The sequence below is a fragment of the Rhea pennata genome, chromosome 3, assembly GCF_028389875.1.
Source record: "Rhea pennata isolate bPtePen1 chromosome 3, bPtePen1.pri, whole genome shotgun sequence".
Lineage (NCBI taxonomy): Eukaryota > Metazoa > Chordata > Aves > Rheiformes > Rheidae > Rhea > Rhea pennata.
In genome coordinates, this window is record NC_084665.1 from 26,349,340 (window position 1) to 26,375,592 (window position 26,253).

General features: G+C 40.8%; 1 protein-coding gene across 1 annotated transcript; it reads right to left on the reverse strand.

Moving 5' to 3' along the window:
• Positions 1-1,652: 1,652 nt before the first annotated feature.
• Positions 1,653-25,958, reverse strand: DTL (denticleless E3 ubiquitin protein ligase homolog). The gene is made up of 15 exons (XM_062573576.1): positions 25,913-25,958; positions 25,667-25,792; positions 24,536-24,634; positions 24,142-24,203; positions 23,930-24,050; positions 23,248-23,313; positions 22,041-22,156; positions 21,122-21,195; positions 19,750-19,853; positions 18,674-18,778; positions 15,981-16,093; positions 11,572-11,661; positions 9,583-9,721; positions 4,671-5,527; positions 1,653-3,119 (listed from the first exon to the last, which is right to left on the reverse strand). Exons 1-15 carry the CDS (start codon positions 25,956-25,958, stop codon positions 3,051-3,053), a joined length of 2,187 nt encoding a protein of 728 aa, XP_062429560.1. The 3' UTR covers positions 1,653-3,050.
• Positions 25,959-26,253: the final 295 nt, after the last annotated feature.

Below are 26,253 nucleotides of genomic sequence, written 5' to 3' on the forward strand. Positions count from 1 at the left end.
AGCAACTGGTTTCCTGTGGTGCAACACTTCTAACTTTCACTTACCACCTTGTTATCAGCTACCTACACCGAATCAAAGTCTACTCAAGCAAATCAGGGCTTGATTTATTTCTGTCACATGCTGCTTTCAAGAATCCAATCAATTCCCTAATCTCACCACGTACATTCTCTTTTCCTCCCTCAGTAAATCCAAGAAAATTAGCAGAATAAAAATAATGGTGACACTGAATAATTCGGTAATACAATCTACCAATATTTGCCAAAACTCTTGTCAACACAGGCCTACTTTGCTAGTGCTGTAATGTATGGTGTAACTGGCTTTACAGTCCTAAGGAGCAGGGAGATCATCTGACTATTGTTGTTTTTTGGCTATTTAGCACCTCCTGCAAGAACAGGAATAGAACGATAAACTGAGGTTTACCTCCCTCAGACATGTGCACACACAGGTACCTGCACACCGGGGATCCGTCCAGCAGCTGGCCTTGCACACACAAGACGTCAGTGCATTAGCTCGTCCTGGATCCTTGCTCTTCCAGGTCCTCATCCCTAGAGACGTGCGTGCACACACACACGCATGCACACACACACACGCATGTACACACAGACGCAGGTCTCTAGGTGGCAATCAGAAGGCAAACAGTGAGGGCAGAGACACCTGCAGCAGCAGCATCTGCAGGGAAAACTCTGCAAGATGCATAAAGTGTGATCTACATATATATATATATATATATATATATGTATGTATAGATATACATATATATATAGAGAGAGAGAGAGAGAGGGTTTGGAATAATATCTCAAAATATCTCATTTGATTATAAAACACGAAGTAATGTTTTTGGCAATCCTTTAAAAAATAGTTCAGAAATACAGCCTGCTGGCTCAGCACAAGAGGTCCTTAAGGGCATAATTCCTGATGCTTAATTCAGCACGTGTCGCAGGTGAAGGTGGTGCTTGCTACCTTAAACCACTTAATGTAGGTTTCCTATCAGTGCCTCTTTTTCTAAACTTCTGCAGTCATGATTTTATAAGACCAAGGTGCTTGGCCATAGGAAATAAGTTTCCGTTTCTTCTCCTAGACTCTCAGACAAGTTGAGCTCAGCTTAATAGGAAAGAAATTATGGCTGGTTGTCCATGAAACAAGCTGTTCTACTAATCAAATACAATTTAAAAGGAAGAAGAATCTCATAGGTCCATGCAAGATGATTAATCCAAGTGCTTGCCCATTAATGATTATCACTCTAGATAATAGTTTACATGTAGGACATTTCTGGAGTAGGAAAATACTGCAAAAGATATGGAAGAACATGAAATCCCATTGCTTTTGAAATTGCTGACCAGAATCTCAGGTACTTCAAGAGTACCCAGATCTGCTTACTCTGTTACCTGCCACTTACAAACTGAATGGAAGAATCCTGCAGGGAAAACAGGCTCTAAGTAAGACATTTGGAACCATACACAACTGCTCTGATTAATTACAATTAAGACAGAATTAAATTTGTCTGAAAGCTGTTCTGGTCCTGTTCATACCCTAGCTCCAGCCAAAAGCTGAAACTTCATAACCACTTTTTTAAAAAAACACACTGCATGCTTATTTTTGCTTTGCAGCTGTATAAGAGAACTATCACAAAAGCCAGTTTCTCCCATGTTGTTTATTTTCTTGCAGAATACAGTCCACAAAATAAAATATAAAGCAAAATGTTTTCCTGATCCCTTTCAGCTACCATACTACTCAATGGCACTGAAGAGTACATGTGAAATTTGCAGATAGAAAACATGAATTAGTTGGATTATATCCCTTTCAGTTCTCAATACTTTTGCAGTATGAAGACTTTACAGGGATTCAGAGATTATTTTTTAAGACGTTCATAGGAACTGGTACACCAGAAGCAAGACTAAATGCTCCAGTCTAAGATGTGGATCTCCTATTAGCTACTCCTATGGAAACCTATGACTTAGGAGTTAGTATCATTAGCCAGCAGGACTGTGACCTCATTTAAGTTAGTGATCTTTTTCTATCAGCATCAATGATGACTTACAGATGGCAAAGTATTTATTATTAATATGTAAACTAGCAAGTGCTTTCTAAAATGTCAAGTGCCCCCCAAACTTACAAAATACTATTTTATAAATGCTGCTTAGAAAAGTATTATGGAATTATTTTATAAACAGTTATTAGCACCTTTGCTACAGGCTGCATCTGTGAGAGGGCACTGCTCAACTATCTGTTAAGTCTATTTAGGATAGACTAAACTAACCCTTTGTAACACACCTTGCCACTACTTTATTTCAAAGAGGTGACAGGTTGTAAGCCTTAACAGCTAAGTCTGTAAATTCAGACGTTTTCAGACTGAAAGGGAAGGAGATGGCAAGAGGAGTACAGGCATCACATACCTGACTATACTTTGTCTCCTATAATCACCAGCTGTGCCATCAGATGGAGACAGATACACTGGGCATTTAGAAGTCTTTTGTATTTACAGGAAGCCACATTTATAACTTTCCTGCCAAAATCAGAGTCACTGCTGTACTAGAGGAACAGTTGTAGAAATACCACTCAGCACAAAGTGGCTCAGGTCTACCCCCAGTAAGAGCTTCTCCACAAAAACTCTTAACACTTGCTATTCAAGAGGGTGTAAAGACTTTTTGCAGGATTCGTAAATACAGAAAATTTCAATAGCAGATTAGTAACATGAATTGACAAGCTGTACATGCCTGTCAGCAACATACAGCGAATATGCTCCTGCCTTTGGAATTTATCAGTCATCATGTGAAAAATATTCAGCTTTCTTTATAAAATAAAAAAATGTATTGAATATTCCATCATCTGAACTCACTAAGAGACCATGAATCTCCATAAGCATTGTGTAAGTGTTCCATGCTCAGCTGATTTCAAGTGTTAACAGGTTTAAAAACAGGAGAATAAAATCCGTGTTTATTAAGGTCTGACAAGAAGCTGTGTAATCCCAGTGCATTGCTCTGTCAGTGTTGCTAAATCTGGTCTTGATACCACACAGTGTCAACATCCACCAGGTACAACTGCCGCACGCTCTAGTCATTCTGTGGCTTTCTGTGGAAGTATGTGCAGATCTTCCTCATGGAAACTGAAGTGGTTACAGCCTAGAAAAAACAGTATGAAGAAATCTTTTAAGATTATCACTTCGTATGCTGCAGGAGTCTCCCCTCCATCATTGCTCCAGTTTATTTAGCCCCTCAGATAAGACTCTAAATGAGAGGTTCTTTGCTATAATCTGTTTGTCTCATAGATAAGAAGCTTAGTAGCTACAGGAAACATTGGCTAAAACCTGAGGCTGCCTTACTGCCCTAGGAGAAGCACTGGCCGCGGTTTGAGCTCATCTATAGCCGACGATAGAGCTGCAGGTTTCCAAAATATAATAGATCAAATAGTTTTGGTGGCACTCTAAGCACCTTGTCAGGTTTTGCATGCAACACAGGCCATGAGCATCCTGAGATTTGAGTAAAGCATATCAGGTAGAAATAAAATTCTTCCGTAGTGATCTCTCTCCAGGGTAATTTTTGTCTTCTGTTTAAATATGTACAGCATCAAGCACAAGCAGTTCTAGGTTTATTATAACCAAGATTTCTTGGTCAAACTACAATACTAAGAGCTCAAACTCTATGCATGATTTAAAGGTGAGGAGTAGTGGCTTGCCCACTTCACATCTGACAGAAATGCTGAAAGAGATGAAATCGAGTAAAGCAGGAGATATCTTACCAAAATAACCCTTAGTCATGGCAACAACTTCTAGCATCAGATACTCAATTGAGAGTGCAACTGAAATCTGATGATCAAAAATTTACATATGATTTACTGAAATATGAATCTAAGTTATAGACACTGTAGGATTTGGAGTCTGGTTTCAGAGAACAGATGAACTTGTTTTAAAAATGTAATCATATCTCAGTTTGCAGATTAAACCTTCAGCCTCCCATGCCAACTTTTTAACTGCTTTACAAGCTTAACTTTCAGATCTCAGGATGAGCTTCTCATATATCAAAAGCAGGATTATGTAGGTCACATTCTGCCCTCCGACTCTTCTGCAATGCCTTCATTTTCTATTAGTTTTCAACAGAAGGAATCGAAGGTAGAATTTAGCCCTACAGTTTTAGCGTGGGTAACAAATTCTTTTGCTACCTGGGCTAGAATAAAATTTAGCTCTTTCTTCCAATGCTGAAGTGACTTTGCAGTAACATAAATGGACAGATATGACAGTGAACACATATAAACAGTACATCTGCCAGGAAAGGTGCTGTCATTATTATGTTTCTTGGAGCAGAGCTTTATTTCAGATGAAGGCTTCATCCTTAGAACATCCAATTGGGGACTGCAAGGATTTCTTAGCTCCTTTCAATGCTCTAAGTCCCTTTCAGATGAGGGACCAAAAGGTTCTGAAATTCTCTTTCTCTATGGAGGAGATTAGTAGATGAAAACATTAGTGTGCTTGTTAGATCAGTATTGGGACTTATTGAGGCCAGAAATCATCTCTCTCTCTCTCCCCCCTTTTTTTTTTTTTTTTTTTTTGTCTATAATCAAAGTGATCAGATAATTCTTGAAATGCCTGAGTAGGAGAGAACTAAATGTAGACGAGGAGAGAGTGGTAACTAGCAACAAATTCTTTCAATACCACTGTGACTGACTGTTCTACTTACAGCTTTTGGTGAAGTGGCCACTGCTGCTGCCTCTTGTCGTTTTGCACTGGGATTACAAGATGATGGGGGGCTGTTTGATGCATTCGGGATGCCAGCTTTGCCAGTCCTTAGCTTCTCTCCCAGAACAGACAGCCAGTTTTTTCTTTCAGGTGAACTATTTTCTTTATCTACTACGTCAGCTCCTTTCCCGCAAGGAGATCGGAAAAGAGGGGGAGTTTTAAATCCTGATGGATTAATAGGGCTTCCAGGAAAAGAAGGCTCTTTTGGGCTGTGGCTAGAGCCTTCACGATCATTATCCAACTCGGCCAGACTCAGAGAACTTTCATCAGCTTTTTGGCCTGCAGCCAAATGACATAAATTTAGCTTGGATTTCTTAGCTACATGGTCCAGTTCAGTCACACAGCTACAGGTCTGCAGACACTTCTGCCCCACGTCATCTTCCTTGCTGCAATCAAGCCTTCTTTTGGCACGCTTTTCAAACTGTGAGTACGCTGCTTTAGGAGTGCAAGCCGTCTCCAAGAGACCTTGTGTGACTTCTGCCAGGGCCTTCCTAGGAGAAGGAGCCTTTTTTCCCATGTCTAGAGGAGAAGAGCCTGGAGTCCTAGTAACCCAATGTTTAATGGACATTTTGGTGGAAGGCATCAGTTTGGGAGAAGCGCATGGGCTGGCTCTGCTCTGCTTTGCCGGTGTACAGATCATGGCCATTTGGGTTTTGAGAGAGTCTGTTGGAGTGTTTGTAGAAAGAGGAAGATCTCCAGAATAACTGGGAGCACAGGCAGCTGCACGAGGTGAGGAAATACATGGGTTGCCCACTGTAAAGACCTTGGCAGGAGTAGTCTGTGGGCTGGTTGGTAGACCTGCAAGAGGAGAAATAAGTAGTCTAATGAGGAACACAGAACAGCAGACTAAAGACAGCCCTTCCAGCTAAGAGATTCTGGATTTAGCACTGACCCTGCTTCTCAGACATACCTTTTGATTTACAGATTGCATAAATCCTCTTTCAGTTAAACTAACACAAGTCCTATTTAAAATACTGTATCATATTGGCAAATTTAAAACAGAATGCTTACTTGATGTCTGTCTTCTATCCTTCTTGTAACTAGCACTGCTTATGTGAACTACAGCCAAGAGACTGATGGATAGACAAAATAGGTCTTGAATCTGCTAAGTTTATCTAGCCCTCCTAGAAGCTTTGTCCAGATAGCTCTCTTATGAGAAGCTGTCTGAGGACAAGATTAGGTTCCTAATTAAAACCTTTAATGGTTTCATAACTGAGTTGAGGGACAAAAGGTATTGTAAGCAGGTCCCATAGCTACTTGTAACTCTGAGGAAACCTTATACAAGAATATCCTACTATATGAATAATGCTTCTAGTCAGGTGTTAACAGTTGTACATTTTATGATAAAAAAGAACAGGGAAGGACATGCTTTCATCCTATCTCCCTTTTGCTAGAGAAATTTCTGTGATGCTATATTAGTACAAAGATTGTAGCCAGTTATTTATCCCACCTAGACAAATGTGAGAAATTCTTTACCGCCTGTACAAGGACTTAAATTCTAAAGAAAATAAAATCTCTCACTATGCTAAGGCATTTCTCTAAAACAACTGATTCCCAGACAAATGTATAACAATGGCTTTAGAGCTCAATAGCTACTGTGTAAAAGCCCCTGCTTTCAAAACAGTAGCTTCTTAAAACATGAAACAAGTAGTTTCATGTTCATAGGTAGGTTTACAAGTGGGGCATTAGGACCTCGACAGTAACAGTGGAAATCACAGGTAGCAAACATCCTGGTCTACAGCAATATTAGTTTTTTTTTTCTGTTGTTGTTGTTGTTGTTTTTAATCCTTATCACCCTCCAGCAGATAATACATTAGTGGGTCTATTAAATGCCTGCTTTCTGTTCACCTAACTTGAAGTGATGCAATCGAAAAGGATAGCACAATAGCTACCTTACACATTTCTGCTGATAAGCACAAGGTCTCTAAACATTTTCTGTATACTAGGAGTTTAATTTGAATTCCTAATCCTCAGCATTAGCTGTTATACTGTAAAGCACTTCATAAAGACAGTGAGAAGTGTAGTGGGAATGCCCTGCCATTTCTTTTAAATGCCAGACTCTCACAAGTAACCTGTCAAGTGACCACTACATGACCCTGACTACTTATGATATGAACCTCCTTTTGATCCTTCCTTTTACTATAATTAAATTTATATATATTAGTACTGGTGCATCAGAACAAACTGAACAGGATTCCATATTAATGGATCCCATTACAAATCACTTTGAAGCCCAGAGCAGAGTTAAAGGCCTGTTTCCTGATGAAATGTGCTGTTTCGTAACAACTTGCTTCAACTGGATGAAGAGAACATCACTGCCAAGATTGGTTCTCCTAATCTTTACTTTAATGAGCTCTTACAAGACAATAGCTCAGCTGGATAATTAGTTGCACTTAAAAATCTGAGCTCTTAGAGGAAGAAGAAAGCTAGCAAGCTCAGCAGCTCTCAATCCCTAATGACCATCTACAAATTCATACAGCAGAAATATGGCATAAGTAGCTGGACATGAGCAGCTGGACATGAGCATTCTCAATCCTGCCACAGTCTAAAGTTACACTGTGGCGTCACTAGATTATGGATGTGGGGGGAGGAAAGTAAAGGTGTTTTGGAGGGCTGGACGGACACCATGAGACAAGCAAACCAACTATACCCTGAAGCCTAAAAACAGAACATAAAGATCAGGCTTTTTTGTAAGGCTGTATGCATTGTTCAGGCTTGTACTAAGCCAGATCCAAGCTGTTTCCACTTACGTTGCCATTCCATTAGGATGCACAAGCCTCTTTGCAATGAATACTGTAAATACCTGTAGTCCACCTGCATAACATCAAAGCAGCTATTTCAGATGTTTCCTGCTTTCTCTCCCTTCTGCTGTAAGTTTTCTAGAGGGACACTATGAACCTCCAGATTTAAGAGCTATGAATTTTTCTGATATAGGCCAGCTCCAGAAGTTTTGTTACACAAAAATATACAGAAAGTAGTGCAATTTAGTGAAACCACAAAAACAGTTTCCAAAGAAAAGGAAACTACTTGCCACACTTCGTGATATAGGTCAACAGTCAGTACACAGCCTCAGCCTCATAATTTGTTCCACATAAATGGGCGAGGAACTACCTAGGCCTCATCCCAGCAGGTCTGAAATAGTACTCAGCTTGCCAGCTCTGAATCAGTCTCTGCAGATAACTCTTATATTCTAACAGCACGTGCTTTGTGTTCAAGAGCCAAGGTCAGCAGGAAGCCTGCTGTTGTGTTTGCAAGGTCTGTGTACTTCCTCTTCTTCCTGCTCTAATGCAGCAAGAACAAGGAGAAATAAGCATTTTTCCCCCTAGTATAATTGCTAAAGCTGACTTGTAAAGTTCAGTGTACAAACTACTTAAGGTTTTGGGCTTCGAGACTAGACTTAGGCTTACTTCTCTTTTGCTGAAAATAATACACAAAGTGATTTCTCAGGCTTCTCTGAAGCAGGGTGTATGCACTCACACAAACAATTTACCAGCTATGGAGTAGACCTGGCACTCTCCTTTCTATTGTCCTGCAAGCTTCCTGCAAGACTGTTATTCACCGGCAAAAGGTTAGATGCAATGTTATCCCATTAGGGGGACTGGGAGACCTTCAGCCTGTATTTGCGTTAGCCAAGGTGAAATTCATTTGGAGAGTGGCTTGAAAAGATAGGTGGAACACAGGAAGTCACATCAACAGATGCTGCAGAGCTGTTTTCTACTTAGTTTCGGAGCTACTATACAGAGCAGCTCATCGTACCTCACTTTTAGAGAGTTTATTCTCCATTCACTTGCACTGACATAACATAATGCAAATTTCAGACAAGTCAAAAGTAATGCTATGATGCAAGGCTCCTTTCTTTTGGTTTACAGTACTGTCCAGAGGCTACCTTCTCTTCTGCAGAGGAGCAGCAGTTCAGAACTGAGGCAACACTGTATATACACCAAACTGATTTTTCCTGCTGGGAAATCTTTGTATTTATATTTCAGAATGATCTAGACTAAACTTAGATATTTTTGAGTAATAGAGCCCAGATTGGCTAGTTTTGGAAATACGCTGCATGGTTTATCTGATCTCCTAGGCTTTCTGGAAGGGTATGGTATTTATTAACTAGCTTTAACAGGTGAATGGATGAATGCTATTGATTAATTTGGAACATTATGTATACATGGCGATTGGCTACAGGTATTTTTAAAGTCTTTTTACTGAGTGCCATTGGTACAGGACAGTCAGTACCTCTGACCCTGTGAAGTTAAGAAAGAAAAATGACCCGCAAGAGCAGCAACAAAGAATACTGTGCTGAATTCGTCTGCTGGGCACAAGGAAACAATTCAAAGTTCCAGGGCTGTATATGTGCCACTAGCTCTTTACTAGGTAAAATATGAAATTCAAAGAAGCATGTGTCCTTCTTGCTCTCAGCTGCTATGTGATTAAAAAAAAAAAAAAAGTATTGCTAATAGCTAATAACAAAATCCTGTTTATTTGGAGCTGCAAGGACTCAGTTCTGAAGCCTGTGATTTTGTGTTCCAGCTCTCCCAATTAAAGAAGTTCATGCAGGCATGACATCTACTTTAGCTGGTCAATTATCAATTACCCTGCTGATGCCCAGTGAAGATCTGGCTGCCCAATAAGCTGTATTGATACATATTTGCCATGCAGCCTGGTCATGGGGACTTCAGCATAGTTGTAAGATATTTTAGCTAGCTCCTCTAGTTGGTGGTAGAGGTACTTACCAGTAGGAGAATCTGGCTGGTGATACGAATTATTCACTAATACGAAAAAATTGAAGGCAGGCAGAAGTTCTGCTGGTACAGAGAACACCCAAAATTTAGAGCAAGATACCCCAGGGTCCTTACCTACTCCACCTTGTTCTTCTGGTTTCTTCTGAGTAACCCAGCCTACCAAGTTGATTTTGCTGAATGTCGATTTCTCCTCCTCAGGACAACGTTGTAAGCGCCAAATCCTCACACTGTTGTCATCAGAGCAGGTGGCAATCTACAGCATAAATTAGTTTGTTGGAGCAACCAGGCTACATCTAGTGTTTCACAGGCCAACAGAACTAGAACCTGATACACCATGCCAATGTAAATGCAGGGTGAAACCATCGTTGGGGGGGGGACAGGATTTGCCCATAAAACAAACCAGACAACACAATCCTGTTCCACTGGTGTATCAGACATACTGGTTTTAAAGGAGAAAGGCTGCCTCACAGGCAAAAAGCCTTTACGTTTTTCCTGCTAGAGAAGTCTCAGCCCCTAGTAATCATTTGCGTTAGCATAGCTCTGTGACAGATGACAGTCTATTCAGGGAGGGCCGATGTGTATTTTGAAATTTCAACTATTTGGACAAAAAAAGTCACCTAGTCATGCCCCACTCTGTATGTTCCAAGAAACTGGAAACAAATAGAGACATTTCTGCACCTGCATCTAGTGTTGCCTCTGTCATTCACGACCTTTTCTGCTTGGGGACAAACGTTTGCAACACACTGAAAAGGTGACATTGGAAGGCTGTTGCACTAGCCTTGAGCACTATCTCTACATACCCTGATGTTAGCAGTATCTGGCAGAGAAATCAACACTGCTAGAAACATTAGTCTATATTCCAGGCTCGGTTTATTGCATTCCAAAATGATTTATGGCATCTATTTCAGAGAAGCAACAGAACCTGTCTATCCCACACTTTTATGGTTCTCTTTGGACCAATTATCTAGTGACTCACTTGGGAATTAGCAGCAAGAAAAAGGAAATATTGTGGCCAAAGTTCATAGTAATCTGGACAGGAAAATGTCTCTACTCTGACCCCTATGACATCAATATTGTTCCTACAGAAAGCAACTTTGCCTCTCAAATCACTCCAAGCTTCCCATATTCTCTTAACATTATAATTTTCATTTGTCTTCATGCTTCAGAATTTGTATGATAGCTAACTATTTCTTACCTGTATTGACAAAGATTTTAAAGACTATGTTGTTCTGCATTTCCAAACCATCATGATCAGGATGCTGGGCTACATATACCACAGATTTAATCTAAAATGATAGTTCATGTGTTCCTGCACACCCTATACAACTAGAAAAATTCTTCTTACACTTGTATGCAAGACTCCTGTCTCCTGCACTGCAAAGCTATTCTGAAGCCCTGGCGCTATAATGAAAATTAGGGAAAGTGGCTGAATTGCTTAATGCTGTCTAGTGAAAGAAACTCTAGCTATTGTTAAGACACTTTCTAGGATTTTTCGGGGTTATTTCTCATTTTGAGCTAAGCTGACCAGCTTCCTGTCACAGTTCTCTTCCTTTTAGTGATACTGAGTGGATAATTCCTGACCCAATTCCACCATGGGTTCCTGTGACAAACCTTTGTCATAGGAACAGATCAGCTTTAGGAAAAAAAAATAGCAGTTTAAGAATCCATGTGTTCTTGAAAGGACATTCAAAACTTCTTGCCACTCTGTACAAATGATACATATACCAGTGGTCAGACAGGTAAGGAAGACATAAATATGGAACCATAAAACAAGCTGTTAGCTTATGAAAGCCCTGAAGAAATAGCTATACAGTTTTGTCTCCTAGAGTTACTGTAACAAGCTCTCATGAGGAGACATCTTCGCTCATTTACAGTTTACGAGATCTTATCAAATAGTCCGAATTATTTGAAAATAATAAAAAGTTTTGATATATTTTATTCATGTGATGACTTTGGCTTACTGCCCCCCAAACTGAACATTTTTGGATGTTATTAACTAAGAACATCCTTCCAAAAAATAAACACTGTGTAAATTCTGAAAAGTAGATGTTGTCACATCACATCTATTGTTTCACAGGAAAGACGATTTTCTAGAAAACAAACCTTAGTGAAGTCTGAAGGACACCAAGCAACAGAGGTAACTTCTTGAGAGTGACCAAGTAGTACCCGTGGAAGAAGGCTGGGCTCAGAAACCTTAAAAATTCCATGGGAAAAAAAGGTGTAAAATCAGAAGATACGCAGCCTAATACACATTAGTAAGAAAGGACTTCACAGGCTACCTGTGAAGCGTATGAATACTTTCTGTCTTTTCTATATGACACAGATAAACCAAATGCTTTCAGCCTGTCATCATATTCCATTACAGCTGAGAGGAGAACCCAGCTGTAAATCCCCGTTCCTTTACTGGCAGAACTTCTTTTCAGCAGTAGATGTATCTTGGGAGGTGTCACACTCTCCCAGAAATCACCGCAGCTTCTGTATTCTTTGCAGTTGTGGAAAGGCTATGTTCTCTGTAGGATTTAATGTCTTAATGAAAAGAAGGAATTAATTTCATAGGGATGACATTAATAAGGTTAGCTACGCCATGACAGTTGTTCAGTAGCTCATATATTAAGTCCATGGTTTCATTTCAATACCTCATGGACTGTCAGAGGCACCTGAGTAACGTTCCTCACAACAAGCACTGTGGGCAATCTTTTCTGACAGGTAACGACTGACTGAGCTCTCAGAATCAGTTTGTGTTTCATTTCTAGAGGTGAAGCAGCTGGTCAGCACTGAGATGTACTGACTTCCCTGGAAACACTTGTTTAATCTCTGCTACATGCAGGACTTCTGCCTCGAGAGTTGTCAACCCAACATACTATGCAAGCGTATTATTGCACTAAGTAACCCTGTCTGTTCTAGGTAAGATGCTTAAAGGTTTGGGAAACTCCTACTTTGAATTAGAATAGGCAAATATATTCTGCTGCTGTTTTACAAATGTCCCAATCTTAGGTCAATGATTTATCAAAAAAAAAAAAAAAAAAAGAAAAAAGAAAAAAAAAGAAAAATCCAATAGATGAATTTTCACTGGCTTTAGAATTGGTGTTTGTGTAGCTGTCAAGTGGCAGTACTTCTTCCAGGCAATCAACTGGATCAGAGAGCCTCTCAAGAGATCATAAAAAGCTCCCTAAAGCACACATGTTCATTAAATTGATCCTCATTTCTCTTATAGCCTTCATAAAAAGCTTTCTCCTATTCTGCAGTATTATTATGAATCTTCAGTTGCAGCTCACGGAAGTGAGAGATACAGCTGAAGCTAGCATTAGTTGGCCTGAGGAAGAAAACATACACACACACTCAAATGCACACAAACAGATTACATCCAAGTTTTGCATGCTTTCAGCAGGCAATGCTTTCTGAAGCTATGAGTTACCATTACTGATGTGACATTATGAGGAGGATTTGCATAAATGACTAAGTGAATGAACAGATTCTTTACTGTGTGGGAAAAGAGGAGATATTGCACATAGATTTCAAAGGAAGATGCAAGACATCAGGGAAAGCTTCAGGTTTTTGCACAAGTTTCTCTTGTGGATCCCCTTCTGTAAAAGCCTGCAAAGCTGAAATTGAAGCTTCAAAATCTTGAAGTTGTTCTGATATAAACAGGTTTATCATAATAGGCCACTTTTTCCTGGCACAGCAGAAGCAATCACTTGACTAAATATCTACTAAATGCCTTGTTCAGAGTATTCCCTCCTCTGCCAAAACATGCAATACCATGGAAACTAAATCTCTATTTAAAGAATGCACTGCAGGAGAGCTTGGTGCAGAGAACACCTTCATTTACATTTAATAGCAGTCTTGCTATACACGTATAACAGACACAATAGCAGTCTAGTGGCCATTGATTGCTGATAGGAAAGCAGAGAAAGAGAATTACACTTGCTGGGCCAGATTCTACACTCACACTAGTTTCGCAGTACAGTAGTGTCAGTTAAACCAATTATACCTAATTTACACTGTTGTGAAAAAAAGGAGGATGCAGTCATCAGAATTTGAAGGAGAAAGAGGCCAGACTACATTATCAATAAAGTGCATCTTTCTCCTTGGGTGCTAGAAAAAACAGAATTGCAAAAACTTCTAGGTTTGCATTTCCTTATGTCATGAAGAGTCTAGAAACTTTAGTTTAACCTTGCTTCTTAAGAAAGCAAGGCGTTCTGCAATGAGGGGACCCATCTATCTACTTCAACTTTTGGATGAAATTGGCCAGCAGGTCCACACCTGAAAAAGAGCACTGATCTTGAAACAGCTCCACGCTTACCAGGGAGACTGTGAAGACTGTGTTCCCACAATGTAAAGTGGGCATAATTACAGCAGTATCCATTGTTTGGCCAAAGACATTTGGCCAGCCTGCACGTGTCAGGATTAGCCTCAACTCATGCTACTTTTTGCCTGATTTGACAGGATATTGATGGGAGGTTAGGGTTATTAATAAATGAGAAATTGTAGAAAAACCTAGGAAATAAAGCTTTATCAGTTACCCTCCTCATTTAAACAGCTGTTGTATCCATCTTCAAGATTCAGGATGAAGTGGTGCATATAGTTTCATGCATCAGATGATATAGAAGCATAAAAACTGAACATGGGAACAGACCAAAGGATTTCTTCATACAATCACCTTGGAGTGGCCCATACCAGAGGATACAAAGGAGAATGGAACTATGGAAGCACATATCTATAAAGGACATTTTCTATTTCCAGGGAATCAGAGGATGCTAGCTTTGTACCATTTTTGTAGAAACTTCTCTGCTCATTGGTTTTTATAAACAAAGGGTTGTTCAAGAGTCAGTTCATTAATCAGACTAGTAATAAAAAAAATAAAATAAAATAAAGCACAAAGCAAATGTTCATTGCCTGAAAGTGCTGTTGTGTGTGGAATAGACTGAAACAGCATGCCTGTCCATTCAGCATTTTCTTTGGGAAATATTGACCCAGTGCAACTTAGCACTGCTGCCAGATTTCCTCAAAGAAACAATCTGGGTGGACAACGTCTTTGCTCTGCCTTCCATTCCTCTCTAAATATGGAGACCTAGAACTTTTCGTTAAGTTCTTTCTGACATTACCTGTTAATTGCTCATGAAATATCTAACCACATATTTTCACAGCATAAGTGCTCATCCCTGGAAGAGACGGACACGTTTCAGTCTCTGTAAAACCTGCCTTCATTTAAAACAAATTAAGAAGTCTCTGGATAAGACAGATCTGAAATGAGATCGAGTTCCCTGAAAGTCCCACTTTCTAACATGACTATGGGATTAAAATAAAGATGATCATCGGATGATTTATTAACTAAATGTGCAATAACATCTGTCACCCACATGTGATAGCGATAAAGTCTTCTGTAGGCAAATGCATTTTAAATGTGCTTACTTAAATTCAAGATGTTATGACGTCCTTGAATGCTCCTAGCCCAGGTCAGTCTGTGTTCCAGGAAAATACTAAAGCATGTGAATGCAAGATGCACAACCCAAGTTTTCACAGGTATTTTTGCTGAACAAGCTCACAACATTAAGAAGGCTACAATTACACCACTAGCCATGCTACTGCTTACTCAGAAGTAGCATGAGTATAATCTAGCCACTCACAAGAACAGTGAGTTCAGAATCAAAGAGACTACATGCTCAAACCACAACCACAGCAGAGTGGCCCTCTGCTCTGAGGTTTGTATTTTGCTTTCGAACTCATCACAAAAGGGGGTAAGCAAGTCAGCACCCTAAAAATTATAAAATATCTGAAACAAAGTCACCCACATTTCTACCTATTTTTCTTCAGATATAAAGTCCACTCTGTTCTCATATGGCTGTAAATTATGGGGAACAGAACTCGAAGCATGTTTCATTCTGAGGTCTCTGCTAATAACTTTGTGACATTTGCATTTCCTGCACGTCAGCGCAAGATGCCAAGTGACTAAGCCTCTCAGCTGTCAGACAGTGCTTTGGAATTTTGCTGAAGGCTCTGACTGAGCCCTTGCTGTAATACAAAGGGTTTAACTACTGTAAATTAAGCATGAGAAAAAGCTATGTCTGAAGCAAGAACTGGAAAAAAGGGAAGGAAAAAAAGAGTGCCTTTAAGACAATTAAACTGTTAGGTTTTTGCTAATGCGTTCCACTGCTAAATATGAACCAAAAACTGTCTACTTGTCATAGCTGGCTGAATCAACAGGATTGAAAGAGGATTTTAATGCCCATTAAAACCAGATTAAGATCTGCAACTTGCAATAAGCAGCAGTGATGAGAGACATATTGATGGCAGGAGGTTAGCTCTGTTTTACATTAAATAGTTACATCGAGCTTTGACAGCAACACACTCTGGGCACAACATGCCAGGAGCTAACCTCACGCTGCGTTAAGTAGGAGCGGGAGGCAGGGAGTGTCCTATGTGAACGTGAAAAGCAAATGAAATGAAAGAGCAAAGCAGTTCTGGGTAGCCAGCCTGGAGCTGCAAACTTGGGTTTCTCCCAAGCATCTCACCTTCCAGATGTACGCACTGCAATCACTCGAACCACTAACCAGGAACTGGTCATCTGGGCTAACACTGGATTTGATGTAAAAGGTAGAATTCTGGTGTCCACTGAAAACGGCCACTGTGAGACAAAAAATAAAAAAAAAGGTACCCCTCAATGCACAGCTGTGGAGCTGGTTACATAAGCAGGGCTGATCTTACAGGCTTTTCCTGCCTAGCCACATATCCTCTAGAAAAAGTGGTTATGCTGCTCCCTTGCTCTAGGGCTTGGAGCCCCAGTCACCAGGCAGCAGGAAGTATTATTCAATGGGAACCCTTGTAGCTTCTGATACAAAGCAGGTTTCCCATAACAGTTCTCTCCATAGCATTAATAACCAGGGGCCGTTCTATTAAAGCTTTTGTCCATTCGTATCAGTAGGCCATATCAGGCCAAGACATCATCCGGACTACCCCAGCAGCACACTAGCTAAGATTTCTTGTCTTTTCTTCCTGTAGCCACAATCCTGCCAAATTAACAGCTCCTGCTAAATTAACAGGAATGGCCACATAGAAGACATAGCTAAAGCCTACTTCCACTAAAGCAACAAAGGCACTTGCTACTGCTTTTTTGCTGCTGCTAGCACCTTTACTTCATCAACAAAACATACACTATGCCAACTACACTTCTCTATTGCCTATTTTTAAAGTCTCAGTAATGCTTCAGCTGACCTGTTAAAGCCTTGAAGCCATCACCCTGAATAGCAGCCGTTCTTCGTATTGTAAGAACCGGAAGCACCAATAGCCAACACAGGAGCTGAATGTGGATCTAGAGCACTTGGCCACACTACATCCAGACTTCTTATCAGGGTAGAAAGGGCAAGTTTCCCAATTTAGCACCACGTGTGACTGACTTGTCCTCTACCAGCCCTGGCATAAGAAGTTCAGAAGTGTTGACACCACAAATATTGCAGGATCCAAGACACTGCAGCAAGAAAGCAGCAGTTTAGTAGATGGTTGGAGGGTATCCAATCCCTTTTCCATAGTATTTTTGGCAAGGAAGGTGACTCACAAACCAGAGACCACATGGCTGCTTTTGGTGTTTTTCAAAAAGTTGCCAGATTCCAAAAGACCCTTTGATCTTTACCTGCAGCTCTTTCAACGCAGTAGTTACAGAGCAGTGAGTATCCTCCTAAGAGGAGCCTACAGGCACGTCCTATTACAGAATGATTTCCTCACATTCTCCTTCAAACTAAAGCTGTCTCAATATTAGATAAGAGTAGCTGCGGTCAAGGAAAGAGGCCCAGCATCCTCCCCAGCTGCTCACACCAACCCAAAGGTTGGTGCTGCCCTCTGCGGGAGGAACAGCACACCATTCCCACAACCATTCTGAAAATTCACACATTTTTAATCCAGCTGTGTGAATCAAGATTTCTCTCCAGATTTTATCCATTACACACAGGGCAGTACAGGGCAAAAACTAAATCAAGAGGCAGACTGCAGAGTGTCCTGTGCTTTAGAGAGAAACCATTCTCCCAGAGGGACAGCTCAGTAAGAGTATTTCCACAGCTCAGCAGTGATACCCAGGGTTAAAACCAACAATTGGTCTATTAATATTTAACATTTGCACTACTTCTCAGCTTTGGAAGCATTCCCATCGGACTGTTCTCCTGAAGAGCATACAGAAGGGTGCATTGTTCATTTAACTTCAATTAACTGAAAGACTAAGAAAAGGCAGTGGAAACTAAATCATATGTCTGACTGGGATGCATCTAATAAGATCTGCTGCTTTCTGAGAAGCATCCATTGGCCCATGACAAAGCAGCTTAGTGCATCAAAGTTTGCAACCCATCTTGTCAATGTAGGTCACAGATACAGAACTGAAGCAATCTAAAAAGCTGAAGATGCTTTTTTCCTAGAAATCTGCTGCAGAAGCTAAATTGAAGAGGGTGATATCTTAAAATATCTGAATATAACACACTGGTTGACAAGTCTACATGAATTCACATCTAATAGAGCTTGAAAAAGAAAACAAAATCAGATTGTCAGTAAGGGGAAGATTTAAACTTGGTTTGGATGTATAACAGCTGGATATAACCATTCCTTACAAGATAACTAGTGTCAATATGCAAACTACTGTTAGCCTCAATTTAAGTGAATCAGTATCTGCACTTGTGTATATTCTTATGCTATTACTTTTACTTGTGTGGCTAACTGCTAAATATGAACAGCTCTTGTAAAAGATGCCTTTCCTTCCAGACAGTTTTAGACTTATGAGAATGAATAGGTTTCTTATGCCTTCAAGCTGTCCCTGCAAGCCACTACAAAGGAGAAAATTGTCTTGTTACTCTCCGTAACATGTTTGCTAGCACTGCCAATTATCTATAGTCTATAAGGTGATGAGATAGTCCGTATCTTTGGCCTGCTTAAGAGAACTGCTAAGCAGGGTTCCAACAAGTGGCAATTACAATGCTGGTTTACATGATATGAGTTCTCAAGGCTGAGAATAAGCTCTTTGTATCTGTACCACCAAATCACCTGCAGTTCTTAAAATGTTTTCATTACTGATCAAGACCATATTTGAAGTAAAGGTCTGTATCCATGCAACACTATTCCAGCCTGCCTGCTGCTAGATTTTAAATATGCCTGGTTTTGTGGGTAAGTTTAGTACCTTGCTGTATGCGGTACTCTTTTTTGCAGCTATTTCTCTAGATATCATTCTTACCTGGAGTGGTCCTTAAGCTTGTCATATTGAACATGTAGATACTATCATCTGTGCAGTTAGCAAACAGATTAGCACCAGTGGAATCCAAAACCAGACTAGAATATCCTAAAGACAAAGTCAGAAGTTCCTCGTAAGAAATAACTCTGTACAAACCATTATTGGAAAAAAAAAAATCAAATGAATGCTTAGAGAGAAAGAATTGAAAGAATTTCCATGACAGAAGAGATTGTCATTGAGAGAATTTATTTGTTTGACAGAGCTGTTGCTAGAGAAGGAAAGTTTCTAGCTCAATATCTACATTTTCTCATGGCAATTCAGGGTGAATTTTTGAGAAAATTCTCACCTTGACAACAGGCAAGCAGTTATTTGATAGTTACAAATGCATAACAGGAATATCCAATTGAAGCAAGAGAAATTAAAATTAGTAGAAACCTTCATGCTTCAGTTTAATAAGCTGTTCTCTAATTTGTTAGTGATTTAAGATTAAGAAGAATCTTTCCTTGCCAGTAAGTTATTTCATAGCCAGCTCCTAGAGAATTTCCCTCATCTTCCTGAGTGTGATACCAATCATGATATCAAGATAGCTGATTAGACAAGTCATCTGGAATTACTGTAGTGGATCACAGCATTGTAAGGAGCTAAGATACAAAGAAGTATAGAGCAGCAAAAACAAGAACACCATTGTTTATAGTAACAAACAGCTTCAAGTATTGCTCAGCTTTCAAAGATTGGGTTGTAAATACCCAGCCCCTTCTGTTCTCTTTGCAAAGGAGCTCAGTCTGATTTCAACTTGTGCACTGAAATTATTAAATGCTAGCTACTGAGCTCTATTATTCCTTCAGCTCCATTTCTGAAAATACACTGTTAAAGTCTATAGACTTTTTAAAATCTTTTGTATAATGATGTAGAAATGGGGCACTTTCAGTCTTCAACTTAAAAATTTAGTATTGGCAATGAAAAAATCCTGCTGAACCTGTCAGTCTGATACACAATTGCCCACAGAGATAAGATATAGGGTTGTCAGTACTTCTCAGATTCAAGTTGCACTTTGGCAAATGCATTATCCAACAACTTACCAAGTTTGCGAGTACTGGTCCCAGGGTAGCAAAAAGACTTGAATGGCACTGGATCCTGACGATATGTGGCATAGTTCCTGCGCAAGTCCCATACTTTGATCACACTGAAATATAAAAGTACAAGTGTCTTCAGCTTCTAAATCTGCTTTGCAGTGGTGGTAGAGCCTTCTAGAAGTACAGAAAGACAGATTGCTCATTGCTGAGAAGTGTCCAGTGATAAGAAACACAAGTGAGCAAAACTAGAGCAGACACATGCTGAAAGCAAAACAATTGCTCTGCTGAGTATAGATAAGGAGGCAGCATTATGTTCTGTAACTAACACAAAATACAACATGACCCTGCAAGTCAACTTTTCTCAGGTAAAAAGGATAGCAAAGATGCCTTTATACTTCTGACAATTGCTTCAATATTTTTCTTGCTTTCCAGGAGCAAGCCTCTGTCATGAGTTGTAGGCAGAGGAATCACAATCCCCAGAAAGGCTTTGACTACTTGCAGCCTGCTGAAAAATCAAGAACCAAGTGGATAATCTCCATGTTAATCAATGGTGCAGTTTGCTCAAGCTCCAAGATGCTGCAACAGATCTGGCACCTAAAAGAATGCATTCTTTGTGACTCGAGGCAACATATTCCCAAGCATGCCTACACATATCCAGGCACCAGCCACCCACTAATGTCCCAAAATAGCTCACTGCCTAACAACAGTTTGTTTACTTGTGGTCCAATAACTCCATAAGAATAGATAGAGATGATATGAACTGTTCTCCTTCAGCTCCACAGCTAAGATGCTCAGACAAACTCTTACCACATAAGCACAATTTGTCCCAGTGCTGCAATCTCCAGTAAGAAAGAAAAGCAGCATACCGCTAAGGTAACGCAAGCTGGCAGCATAGCTCCGCTGATTTGATATAGGTACTTCGTAGTAACTGTAGCTTTGTGGGTCACTGTCTGATCTTAGAAATATCTCCTAACTTCTTTGTGCCATTGCTTCCCTGTACCTTTGAGAAGGGAGGGGGGCCCATCTATTTCTGAGCTACACAACTTTTTCTTTCTATTCTAGAGAAGAGCTTACTTAGAAGCAATGTTACCATCAGTACTGTTAAAAGTTCTTTTTAGTTGTCAGATAGAGCTGACTTTCCTGCAAGAGTCACAGAAGACATCTCATGTACCTGTATGCCAGAGTATCAGGGCCTAAGTATGGCTTTTAGGAGCTTTGGGATTTGAATTGAACAGTCAATGTCACCTGCAAAGCTTGAAAACAACATGCTGCAAACCCAAAATACTCAGAAGATTAATGTGAGCCAGAGGGCTGTGTTCCCAATTGCTACAAAGAACATGCAGAACAGCACAGAAAAATGTGCATCCTCCCTCCTTACCCATCAACAGCTCCTGCAGAAATAAGAGTATGCTCATCCTGAAGCAGCACCACAGTTACACTCTGCTGGAAATCCTTAAAGGAGAAGAAAAAGCTGTTTGTTTTCTTTCAAGGTCAGCAAGATCCGCTTCTTAGTTTAAGGCCAAATGAATATTGAGGAAACCTCCTCTCAGCCAGAGACAATCTACACTCCTCTTGGCCATAGGCCAGACTGAGTTTTCCTTTAGAACTAGCTTAATTCTCTTGGTTTCTCTCTACTGTCTGAATAAGTTTCATGCTCCCCAGTCACTACAGCAGGAGAAGCTGGAATACCAGATGCCATTCATGACACATCAGTCCTCCAAACCTCTCCACCAGTGAAATTGTCACTGAATGGCAAGTGTTTGAGTGGAACCTTAAGATTATATCCTTCAGTTGCTGACAATAACCAGAGCTGCCTTCATCATAAGGCTTAATAGATTAAATAAACCCAGACTTTACTCCAGTGAGGCAGACATCTGTATGGTCAATTTGGAAGAAAAAAATTTGAATGCTCCCCCCCCCCCAAAAAAAAGAAATGCTGGCCATCTCTCCTCTCTGGAAAAAAAAAATACATATATATATTTTCATATGGCATTCACATATATATATATATATATATGTATATGCTGTATATATGCTATATATACACACACACACACACACACATATATGTATATATAGCAATGGCTTTCAATGATGTGGGTTGTTAGACAATTAAACAGCGCCTGAAGTTAGCTACAGCAAGCGACCATGACACAAAAATATGTCTCTACAAAAATAAATTGAAGCATTTACCATATTTAAGCCAGATGTCTCTTGCAATTTCTTGGGAAGACTAGTATGCATAACACTGTCCTCCAAACAGAGGCCAACATTTTATTTGTCTCCTAGATACCTACCACTAAAGGAGCAAGTCCTTTCAGGTTCTGCTTCTTCTTCTTTGTTTTTGAAGGAGTCTGCTTGTCAACCACATTGTGTGCTCCACTGATTTGATTCACTTGCCTGTAAAATCCATCTGAAAGAAAACAAAGACATTTCAATTAATAGCTTCCATGCCAACATGATCTTACAATCATTTCATTAAACAGGCAGCAGTTTGGAAAACTTCCTAAAAAATGGCTGAGATTGACCTTCAAATATCATTAATGCCTTCTGAAAACAAAAATTGTTAGTTACATGTGATCCTGATGAGAAGAATACAACAGAAAACAGGAACTTAACGCTACACAAAATTACAGCGGTCAGTGTAAGTTGGCCACTGAAGCTAAAACTGGTACAGCCAAATTGCTTTTGGAAATCGCTACCCTGCAGCCTTCAGTATGCATCCTGATTAGGAGTGTTCAGCAGATTTCATCCAGAGCAGAACTACACTCACAGGAAGGTTTCCAGTGTTTTTCCACTCTATTTCCTCATTTTGTATTTATCCTTTTGTCCTGTACTCCTCACTTTATGAAACTGAATACTTTGCAAGCTTTGTCGTAGAAGATGGTGACTTTTCTACTTTTTCCCCCTTGTACTTTCCACTCCCATCATGTGCAGCTTCCCTTTTCCCTCACTTGCTGGCTCAAGAGCTAGAGATGAAACTACGAGACACACTGGCAGCACATGCCAGGAAACTGCTGGAGACAGAACAGGGAACTGAGAAGAGATTTAAGGGCATGATCTGCGAATAAAAAGACAGACCTTTTCCAGCAAGCAGAAAGAGGAGCAGAAGGAGCCCTGTAGCTCACTCTGATCTTAGCAGGTATTCCCATAATACATTCAATTGCTCCCAGGAATCACAAGCTCCTCTGCTCTTGTGCTTTCTGCTCTCCTTCCTACTCTGGCTAAAGGTTTCTCAACTTCACTTCATCCCTCCAGATGTCTCTGCCCTAATCACAATCACCCAGCCAATCTATCTCAGTGGTGTCCTACCCAAGGACGTATTTTGTGCTTCTTGCACCTCCTTTCTGATACACAGCATATTATAAGGACAGCATGTAGATTGTGCTGCAAATCTGATACTGTTACAAAATGGCAAAAGCTTCAGTCTAACAAGAACATTTGAGTATTACTTCTTGCACAAGATACTCAACCCTTCTGATACATATCTCAAAGTTCAGTTACCTTTCTTGTTGCATCTGATATCCCAAACCATGATGTTTCCATCTCTGCCTCCAGTACAGAAGACAGCTGAGAGAAAAAGAGAAAACTATTAGCATGCAAAAGTGTTAATTTAATTAACTGAATCCAGTACAATGCTACCTCTGTGCCTCTGGCTTCTCTGCTGCAACACTTGGGATGCCAATGCAAGATATGCAGAATTGAGGTCTGATTTCTGCAACACTTTTTGACTAATTTCCTTACTCTGCCTACTCTTTCCTTACTACTACTACTCCTAAAAGAACTGCTTTTGAAAAGAATGTTTACATGCTTCTGAATTATTCCAATACCATGTCTTAAACTTGTCCAAGACCAGAAATGGGCAGATACTAGCATTGGATCACCCACTAGGATCTGACACCTAAGGCCCTAATTTTACTCCAACTTCCTCAAAGCGAAGATAAATTATGATAATACAATATTATATAAATATATGCAATATAATAATATATTTTCTCCAGAAAATAGCAAAGCTTAACAGTGAACACAGCTTCTATTCCTAAAAAAAGTTCCAGCAAGTTAGTTTTGCTTCATTGACTAGGTCACTGCTCGTTGGTTTTTAAAGTTCTTTTTTACTCTCCTAAGTATTGATGTGTTAGGGAAAAAGAAGAGGAAAAACAGAGGAGCAGGAAACGTCAACATTTACCTTTCTCAAACCTAGAAAAAGCAACTGACTTGAGGCTACATTGGTGACCTTTGCATATGCCAAGAAGCTCTCCAGCTCTCACATCCCACACCTTGGCTGTCTGGTCTCCTGAAGCAGTGACCTTCAAAGGAAAGAATAAAAGGCTTTAGTCATTCTCTGCAGCAAGTTGCCAAAGTGTTAAAAATAAAGTTAGATGGTAAAAGACTTCTTACAATCTTGTGTTCCCTTGGTATCCAGGCAAGGTCAAAGACAGCATTTGAGTGAGCCTGCCATTCTGACAAGAAAAAGAGAAGTCAAGATGAGTTCAGTGCATTGCCGTGTAAAGCCATTTGCAGAATGCAAAAGAACATCAGACATTGAAATCAGAAAATTTGTTACTTGTCAACAGCTTGCCTTAGGCATAAAAAGCAACATAGAACTATTCATTTAGTACTGCTAATCTAAGAATATTCTCACACTGTTGTAAACAACACTCATGAAAGGATACGAAAGGATGCAAGTACTGTCCATATTTATGTTTAAACAACTTAGAAGAAGCTTTCTCTGGTTCCAGTATATCATATATTCGTCACATCAAATAAATATCATATTCTATGTAATATTTACCCTTAAAGATCAGTTTGCTGCTAGATTGAGCTTCAGTGTCATACAGCCTTACGAATCCTTCTTCATTTGCAACTGCCAGGACATGATCCAAATCTGGGGCTGAGAGAAAATGAAATTTATGTGTATTAAGTAGATAATTCATTACCATCCCTTCTCCATCAAGGGCCACAAACACTTTTAACAGAGTACAGAACAAATAGATTACTGTGAAAATAAACAATATTTACACATTAGTTCACATTTGCAAAATGCAGAAATATTGTCTGCAATATTTCTAGACACACCATTCAAGAATTACTATATACAGGAGATCCAGTGGCTCAAAGAGCCAATTCCTGCATAAAAAGCCTCTTTTGGCAGCTATGATAGTTCCTGTTTCATATCATTACTACCCACCCTCCACAACCCCCAGTGCTTTATATGGGTCTGAGCTGGAAAAGCAGGAAGCAACTGAGGGAAAGGTATAAGCTCATGCTAGTACTAAACTCCTCCTGTGAATGAGAGAGTTTTGACCTAAAGACCAAAGACCTATGCTCCCAAGCTTACTTCATTCATCCCATTTATCACAGGGAAGCACTAGACGGACCTCTAGCGGCAAGATCCTGCTCCTGGATTGCCACTCACTTTCCTTCATCCTTCTCCAGCTTTTATGTATTTTGCACAAAGCCCAATTTTTCAAATCTTTAGCCTAATTTAGTCATAGCTGTACATCAAGAGGACAAACCTAGACATGGACAAAGCTGAAACAGAAAGCCATTAAAATACACGCTTTGCAGCTAGTTCTTTAACTGAATGTTTTCCATTAGGGTATATAAGATCTCCATGATCCGATTTATATCACATCTACACGCAATTACACTCTTATCAGCTTACTTTAATGGACAAGCACTTCATCTCATGAATTCCTGAAAAAAAAGCTGCAAGTCTTTTCTGGCCTAGAAGTTTATCTGTTATAACTGACCGTGTAATTCGCTTCTTCCTGGATGTAAGAAAGCATGTTTGTATGAAAGAGGCAGCAAGAAACTGTGAAACCAAGTCATGAGACTTTAGAAAAAAGCCCGCTTCCAGCACGTGCCTGCGCAGTACCCACAGCCGGGACCCTAAAACGGCCGTTCAGAAAATAGCTTTTACCTGCAGAAAAGGCGCAGCCGAAGGGAGGAACCGGCATGCCCACCTCCCCGTGAGACAGGTGGTCATCCTCCCGCCTGCACTGGTAGCTGTCCAGGAGGTGCTGCAGGGGGTACGCCGCGGCCTGACCTGCGGGGAGACAAAGCGGCTCTAAGGGCACCGGCAGCGGCAGGGGCGGCGACCCCGCCGCCGGGCAGGGCTGCCGCGGGGCGGCCGCGCGGGCGCGGGGCGGTGCGGTGCGGTACTCACGGGTCGGCGCGGCCCAGGCGCGGCGGAGCAGCGAGCGGCACAACATGGCCAACGCTCGGCGCGCGCTCCTACCGCCAACTCCCGCCACCCAACCGACCCGCCAAAAGCGCCTCGCCCCCTCATTGGGCAGCCGGAGCACGCGGCGCCCCGCCCCGCCGCCTCTCATTGGGCGGCGTGGAGGGGCCGGGCCGCGAGGCCACGCCCCCCTCCCGCCTTCGGCGGCTCCCGGGGAGGAAGCCGCCCGGCGTGGCCGCGGCCGGTGCGGCCGTTGGGGGCGCGCACGCGCAGTGCCGTGCCCCCGGTGCCGCGCTCTCCGTGCGGCGCCTGCGCACAAGACATGC